General features: G+C 37.7%; 1 protein-coding gene across 1 annotated transcript; it reads left to right on the forward strand.

Moving 5' to 3' along the window:
- Positions 1 to 7,666: 7,666 nt before the first annotated feature.
- Positions 7,667 to 8,146, forward strand: LOC108783307 (craniofacial development protein 2-like). Its single transcript, XM_018551849.1, has one exon. It carries the CDS (start codon positions 7,667 to 7,669, stop codon positions 8,144 to 8,146), a length of 480 nt encoding a protein of 159 aa, XP_018407351.1.
- Positions 8,147 to 8,992: the final 846 nt, after the last annotated feature.

The raw sequence follows: 8,992 nt of genomic DNA on the forward strand, positions 1-8,992 counted from the left end.
CGGTCTCTGCTCGCAATCGCTTGCCCTACCGCTTGCGACTTTCTCGCAATTTCTGCGGACAATAAATATTGTGACGCATGTATCCTGTGCTCCGCTTATTGTCATTATTATATTTAAATTTTCTATCTTATCGCGCTATCTAATTACATTTATATTTTATACTATTGATAACAATAACCCTATATTTGCATATCATCCTTTTCGCCCCTATCTTCGCGTGTTTACTTCTAACTTAATCACACGCTTGACGCATAGGAATTCTTGCCAGAAACGCACAAGTTTAAAAGGCTATTTCCTATTATTTCTCAGTGTACGTTACATTTATGTCTCTCAGTGTTTATGTTTTGACGATTGAACACACGGCTTTCCGGCACTTGTGTCGATGCAATCGCCACATTATTTCAATATTTATGGTGCATATATTAATTATATGAGAAATACAAGAAATCTCATTTTATATTTACATCACATTAAATAAGAAGAAATTACATTTATGTCTTCTCTTGATGAAACAATTTCTATAATAAAATTAATGTCTCTAATATTATTTGAAGTAAAAGCAATATTATCAATTTAAATTTATAGAATAAAACACTTTTCCAAATTGAGAAGAAAATGTTCTTATGTATGATTTTTTATCAAGTATTTCCTAGGAACATAAAAAATAACAGCGCCGTTTCTACTAAGAACTAAAACAATACCGAGCAGCTAGAAACTGACAACAATTACGCGATAGTGTTCGTTGGTACGCATACGTAGTACGATCGTCGAGCTCTCACGGACACTACGTGATTTCGTCACATAATTGTGACTTCTGTCTCATTTTCGGCATCACTGCGCATTGCGCAACGAGTGTATGCCGTCTGTTCTGTTATTACCAAAATAGAACTAACAATAAGAATATCCTAAGAGATTCTTTTTTTTTTTTCCACGCTATATCTTGATATTAATCATCTGATAATTTGCTGTAATATACGTCATTCTTGACTTTTTGTTTTGTTAGTTGTCAAAAACATGTCATGTCTAACAAGAAAATATTGTTCTTGTCCCATATTTGGCCCGCCTAAAGATTTAAATCCTAATTTCTTACCATCATATGCTGAATTATACAGCATTTTTTGCTTTATGTAATATGAGGGGAGGGAGGAGGCGCCTAGTATCAAGCTTACACGTAGACGACTTTATACCCAGATACGGCCCTGCTCACAGTACTCGAAGAGTACTACAGTTCCTGATGGCACCGCACGTCAAGAGTATAATACATCTAAACAGCCAGTACTCGCGTCGATACCTGCGTATTTCTTCGGAACTATTGTAGTACTGTCGGAAAAAGTCGAAAAGTCGGCCAGCACTGACTGTTTGGAGGCACTTTACTCTTGATGTGCGGTGCCAGCGCGCGAATCAAAAAATTGTTTAAACATATTAAAAAGGTGGGTAGTATCACTAAAACCGATCAGGAATTGTAGTACTCTTCGAGTACTACAAAATGGCGCAAAAAAAATAATTTTTTTGAAAGTTGAGGTGCGAGCTCTTTTTTTAAAAATTTATTTAAAAATATTTAATGGCCGGTACTATTGTTATAATCGATCAGGAACTGTAGTACTCTTCGAGTACTGTGAGATTCCGTCATAAAAATTGGCTTTTTCAAATCTTGCGGTGCCACACGAAGTTAGCATCGCATATTTTTATTTTTTAAAATTTTTTGGCCTAAATCAATAGTACTATTGATGAAACCTATCAGGAACTCTAGAACTATTGCGGGTGCAAGCAGTACTGCTATTAAAATTTCCGATTTTTAAAGTTGAGGTGCTAACTTCACAGAGACGATACGAAGCCAATTTATCTAGATTCGAACTCAAAAATTTATACGAGTCTATAAATCTTAATTTTACACAATTTCGTGAATCTTTATCACTAGTCTCTTTAACATGTTTCGTGAATTAAATATACTTTTCTTTCGTTAGCGGAAGTAGATTTACTTGCCCCTTGAATTTTGTAGCGATTTCTTTAATTACAAAGTGTGCGTCGTACCGATAGGTTGTGAAATATAACCGGTATGTAAAAAGAATCCTTATAATTTATATTACAGCCCTTATGTGCTGGACCGCAGTATCGCCTAGTGAGGTGGCAGTGATCGCGTGCCCGTTCGTCGCCCGACGCGAACGGTTTCTCGCAGATATAACAGTGCGTTGCACTGTTAAATTTCTGCCAGTCGTCTCGCGTAAAATTCATAGGATAGTTATTCGTTATTATATTTTTCGCGCGTTGTGTCAAATCCTCGAGCTGGCACGCGAATCAGCTGACGCAGTCGTTATCGCGACGAAACTGATACGCCGATAACGTATCGTCGTACGAGCACCGCACGTAGTACCCTATGTTGAATATTATACCTCGTGCAGCTGATACGCGTACGACGATGACGTTAATGCGTCTTCGGTCTTTTTCAGCACGTACTCGAGATCAGCGTAGACGATGAAAGGCGCCCGCTCCTTCATGCTATGATTGCGAAACTCCAACCACTTGTCGTCCTCGCTCGGCAAACGGATAGCGCTGTCATTTAATTTATCGCAGTCCACTGCATGGCTCTACAATTTTTCGTTGGTACTGAAGTAGTGGAGGCATCTGCAAAATAAATTTATTATTAGTACAAAATTTTTTTTATTTAATATTTTATTGATTATTTTTACATGTTGTACTTACCGGTTTCAGAAATATTTCTTATTCTTCTTTTTAGAGAGTTGCGATCCTACGAGGTGGGATAGATGTTTAATCAGTACGAAATGTCCTATGCGGTCATCGTTGTCGTCGTCTTGCAGATACATCATGTTAACGTGCCTCTCTTTCTTATCATCAGTAAGCCGAAGAGGCAGGATGTTCCCGTCCTCGATACCATAGACGTTGATCAAGATATCGTTGAGACGTTCGAATTTTTTAATGTCTTTTAATTTCATCGTGTTGCAGAGTATTTCTTTAACAGTAGGTTAAAATAATGTGACACAGATTGATTAGTGTATAAACGAGCAACAAACTGTTACTTTAAGATTTAATAAGGAAGCTTCTTACACATATTGAGAGTGAGAGTATCAACAACGTAGTCAACGATAAAAAGGCGCGAACAAGAACGTAAAATCTTATACAATAACTCAGAAAGGAAACCTAGTAAGAACTGAACAGAAGCGCCACCACGCAGTGAAATAAACGTACTCTCATGACACTAAAGAAAAGAACTATATAACGTAAAGAACTGTATACTGGCTTAAGCGCCAATTTCAACACTCCCACTCGCGAAAGCCAAGTAACTAAACTAAGTTAATTAAGTTTCGATTTGTCTCGAATTTATCGCGAGTTAATGGTTTCGTTAACATATAGCGAGTTGTTCTACACTTGACACATGTTTAATCTATAATTGTTTATCTTTTACTATTTGTCGAATATAATGATCCCAGGTAGCAAATATACGTTATTTTGACGTCAAATTTGGGTCATTTACTGACCATGACTGCCGTCACTAAATGACGTCTTAATGACGTACTAATGACGTACTAATGTCGCAAAATTATTGACGTCATTGCAAGGACGTCATTTTAACATCATGTTCCCAGATAACAAAATGCGCGCACAATGGTCTCACAGTGCATTCACGCGTGCAAAATTATCCGCACGCGTGAATGTCATGCGCATGACAGAAGTGTCCTCATTTGGGTGCCATATTGCTCGCACGCATGTGGACGCACACAAAAAAAAAAAGTTACAGCAGTTCTTATTAATTAGATTTCTTTCTCCATCATTTGTGTCCTCTCCTTAAGTGCTGAACTGACTAATAATACCTAGGAAAAAACTTTTAAACCTGATAGGATTTGAACTCGTGACTTGATCCATGGTCCTGTTCTGAGTCGTTCACCTAACGTACTGCTCCACTGTTACCTTATTGACAGAGATGTTTCGAATTGTCTATATATACTTTTAATAAAAATATTTTGTCTACCCAAACAGATTATTTTGTTAAAATTACAAAAAAAACACTTATTTTGTAATGGCAACAAAATTTTACCTTGTTATTTACAAAAAGTAAGTAAGCAAATAAATTTGTACCGTCGCTAAATAAAAAAATTTACAATATTTTGTTCATTTAACAAAAAAATTGTATTTTGTTATTTTAACAAAATAATTTAATGATAATCAGCTATTTGTGTTTAATTATTTCTTTTTGGTTACTATTACTATATCTTTTTTCTTATTAAAAGGAAAATTAAGGAGAACCAAAATATGACGTCATTATAACGTCATTATGACGATGTCATAATGACGTAAGCCCGGATCCTCATACGGGCAACAGCGCTTTGACACCAAACGCTGATTGGTGAAAAATCGGTGGCGAGGGTAAAATTTACCCCCATAACCCGTTTTTCACCAATCAGTGTCCGGTGTCAAAGAGCTGTTGTTCGTATGAGGATCCGGGCTTATAATATCGGTTGGTCACTTTTTGGTCACTTGACGTCATTCGTACCAACATGACCAGAATTTGACGTCAAAATGACGTGTGTTTGCTACCTGGGGATACTTAATGTCCATATATTTTGTTCTTTGATGAAATACTGGATTCTTTACTAGCTGCTCTGCTGCTGCATTGTCACAATAAAGTATTGTTGGTTGTATCTGCTTGGCATTTAAATGTGTTAAAAGACCTCTAGCTCTAACGACTTCTTTGGTTGCATCATGTGCTGCAATATATTCTGCCTTCGTTGTAGAAGTAGCCATAATGCTTTGCTTCTTGCTCCTCCAAATGACCGGACCATTGTTTAACATTACAATTACACATTGATTGATTTTCTTGAATCTACACAGGATCCATAATCTGCATCTGAATATGCGGTTAATATATTCGGCTGATTAGTTGAGCTGAATTCGATACCATAATCAATGGTTCCTCTTAGATATTTAAGCACACGTTTTGCTGCCTTCCAATGTATGCGTGATGGTTACTCAAGAAATTGACTTAAATTACTCACAATAAACATGATATCAGGCCTAGTGCATATAGCCAGATACATCAATGAGCCAATCAATTGACGATATGGTACGTCTGTGATGACAGCCGATTGGTCATTACTGCTGGTGTTTTTCTTGATGCACATCCGCTGGAACAGATACTGCATTAGCTGAATCCATTTTGAAACGCTTGAGTACATTTTTTGTATATGCTGATTGATGCATCTTAATTGTTCCTTTTTGTTTGTCACGCTCAATTTCTAATCCTAGATAATAATTATCTGATGGTATGGTGATCTCAAATTTATCCTTTAACTTATTTAAAAGACATTTTATTGTACTCATTGATTTTCCAATTACCAATGCATCATCAACATACAAAGCTATTTGTAGGTTACCATCAATAGTTGTATATACACAACTATCATAATCCGTAGGTTTTAAACCAAATTCCTTGAAAAAATTATCAAATTTTTCATACCACTGCCTTGGTGCCTGCTTTAGTCCATATAAACTCTTTTTGAGTTTACAAACTCTACGGGTGCTGTCACATGCGGCGTAACTTGCGTAAACGTAACCTGTGTAATCTAGTAAATTTTCAGAATACGCATGTTACGTTATGCTATTCTTTGGTCGGGATTCACACAGGGCGTATTTTTCGATATACGTAGGTTACGAAAACTAATTATAAGATTGTTTAGAATTTCTGTTAGAATGTACAACGGAAACCCTAATCAGCGATTGGTTGTATTAGTTACACATTTTACGCAATTCCGTAAAATATGCCCTATGTGAATCCCGACCAAAGAATAGCATAACGTAACATACGTTTTCTGAAAAGTTACTAGATTATACAGGTTACGCTTACGCAAGTTACGCCGCATGTGACGGCACCCTACCGCTGCCATCATCAAATCCTTTTGGTTGAAACATAAAAATTTCTTCTTTTAGGTTACCATGTAAAAAGGCCGTATTGATATCAAATTGACTGATCTCGTAACCCTTAGTTGCTGCTAATGCTAACAGGATTCGAATTGATTCAAACCTGGTTACCGGAGAAAATGTTTCGCTGTAATCAATTCCTGCTTTTTGTGAACATCCTTTTATTACTAAGCGTGCCTTATATTTATCCACTGATCGGTCTGGTTTATATTTGATACGATAAACCCATTTATTTTGAATAGGCTTACGTTCAATTGGAGGATCGACCAAATCCCAAGTGTCATTTTTGATTAGACTTTTAAACTCATCAGTCATTGCATCCTCCCACTGTTTCGAAGTTGACGAATTTACTGCCTCTTCATATGTAGTCGGGATTCCATCTGCTAATAGTGCTAAAGCTACTTGACAGTTGTTCTCCATATCATCTTCAGGCGTCTTGTGTAACTGTTTATTTCGTGTGCGAAGTGCAATTGGTTCACCTTGAGTTGATTCGGCATCTTGAAAAATTTCTTCTTCTTGATCTTGCTCTGAAGAATTATCATCTTCATGTCCAATGATGACTGCTGTTTGTTTTGGCATGTTCTCAACAATTTCAACATCTCTTGCTGTGATTGTTTTGCGTTTACCACGTTCCCAAAGTCTGTATGCCTTTTGACCAGGTTCATAGCCAACCAATACCATTTCTTTAGACTTCTTTTCAAACTTCGTTCTAAACTGTTTGTCAATCAGCATGTAAGCTTTGCTGCCAAAGATTCGAAAATAACTGACATCTGGTTGCTTTCCAGTCCAAACCTCCATGGGCGTTTTACCTTCAAGACGTTTGAGAGGAATCCGATTCTTGATGTTGCAGTTCTTGCAGCTTCTGCCCATAGTGTTAACGGTAGATCCGCCGCTGCTAACATACTTCTAGACATCTCGACAATTGTCCTGTTTTGATGCTTAACACGTCCGTTTTGTTGTGAACAATAGGCCGTTGAAAATTCTTGTACAATTTTGTTCTTTCTCATTAATACTTTTACTTCACTCGATGTGAATTTTTTTGCATTATCTGATCTCATACGGCAAATTTTGTGACAGTTGGCTGATGCAATAGCCAATACATCCTCGATGGCATTTATGATATCGCTTTTAGCTTTCATTGGTTTTGTAATAACTAAGCCGCTTTAGTCATCCACAAATACTGCCATTACTTTGTCGCCACTAATTGAATCCACTGACATTAGTCCACAAATATCAAAGTGAATTAGCTCCGCTGGTGACTTTGCTCTATTTATTGACTCATTAAATGGTTTTTTGCATTGTTTTCCGAAAACACACGCTTCGCAAAATCGATTTTTGTCGTTATTGCCAGCATCAATGCAATTAAAATCTGTTACACTTTTGTTTTGGTGGTGGTCATAGCGCACTGACAAAGTATTTGCCTCCCGTGCCAAAGATCCCGAGTTCAAATCCAGCTAGAATTCTTATAAATAAATAAAAATAATAACAAACAAAACGGCCATCACCGGTTGCTCCGGCCGACCGACAGTCAGTATAACTCTGACGGCTGGATAGGATTCTGTGGGCCAATCACCCGCAAACCCGAAACAAGCTGATTCGAGAAACGGATACGAGCCTCGGATATCGGACGGATACAACGGAAATGAACCTTAGCTATCAAAAAGGTATACGAATTGGCACATGGAACATCCGGACATTGGCATAGGCATCCCGTTTGGCACAACTAAGCAGAGAAATGACACGCTGTAAAATTAAGATCCTAGGTCACAGCGAAGTGCGGTGGAAGAACAGCGGGGACATTACAATGTCAGACAATCACTACATGATGATATACTCGGGCAATTCAACCACCCACATTAATGGAGTTGGAATAGTTATATCCACTAAAATTAAAAAATCATTAATGGAGTGGAATCCAGTCTCCGATCGATTAATAACCGCTCGTTTCCGAGCCAAAAATCGCAATATAACAATCATTCAATGCTATGCACCAACGGAAGTAGCGGACGACAGGGAAAAAGATCATTTCTACAACCAACTGCAGTCTACAATCGCCTCAGCGCACAAAAGAGACATCAAACTTGTCATGGGTGACTTTAACGGAAAAATCGGCAATAATAATAACAAACCCGATGAAATAATGGGCCGCCATGGACTTGGAGAAGCACGCAATAACAACGGCGACCGATTAATTGATCTCTGCATGGCCAACTGACTCTTCATCGGCAGCACGCGATTCCCGCACAAGGACATTCATAAATATACCTGGCAAGCACCAGACGGAGTAACACGTAACCAGATCGACCACGTGCTAATTGACAAGAAACACCTGAAGTCTCTTCTAGATGTTCGAACAATGCGTAGTGCGGACATGTATAGTGACCATAAGCTAGTCGTGGCAAAAATACGCATAAAAACAAAGAATATAATAACAACAAGAACAAAACAAAAGAAATTTAATATCGAAAAATTCAAGAATAAAGGCGAACGTCAGAACTTCTGTGAAACTGTAACAGCCAAAGTTAATAATATCAGTCCTACTAAGTGCGAAGGAAAAATGGGAATTAGTGCAAAAAGCATACGTAGAATCCGCAAATGAAGTCATCGGGATCAAAAACAGTACCCGTAAAATATGGATCACGAATGAAACCTGCGAATTAATCGAACAAAGAAGAACATTAAATCAACAACTAAACCAGGTCCGAAGTGATGTAACCCTTGCAAGATATAACAACATAGAAAAGCAAATCAAGAAAATGGCAAGAAGAGATCGTCGTAAATTCGAAGAAAACATGATCATCAATGACGCTGAAGTGGCGGCGGAACAAAAGGACGTGCGCAAAATATACCAATGTGTCAAGAGGATCACCGGCCATTTTACAAGTATTCCACAAATTAAGAACAGCGCTGACCATATTCTCACTACGGAACAACAACAACTTAATCGATGGGTAGAATTCTTTAAATACGACGACCCAACAATAGATAACTGCGACATAGACTATACAACATCATCTCGTATCAGCACAAAGTCACCATTAGTTGCTGAAATCAGATTAGC

This window comes from Cyphomyrmex costatus, unplaced genomic scaffold (assembly GCF_001594065.2).
Source record: "Cyphomyrmex costatus isolate MS0001 unplaced genomic scaffold, Ccosl1.0 scaffold1473, whole genome shotgun sequence".
NCBI classification, from domain to species: Eukaryota; Metazoa; Arthropoda; class Insecta; order Hymenoptera; family Formicidae; genus Cyphomyrmex; species Cyphomyrmex costatus.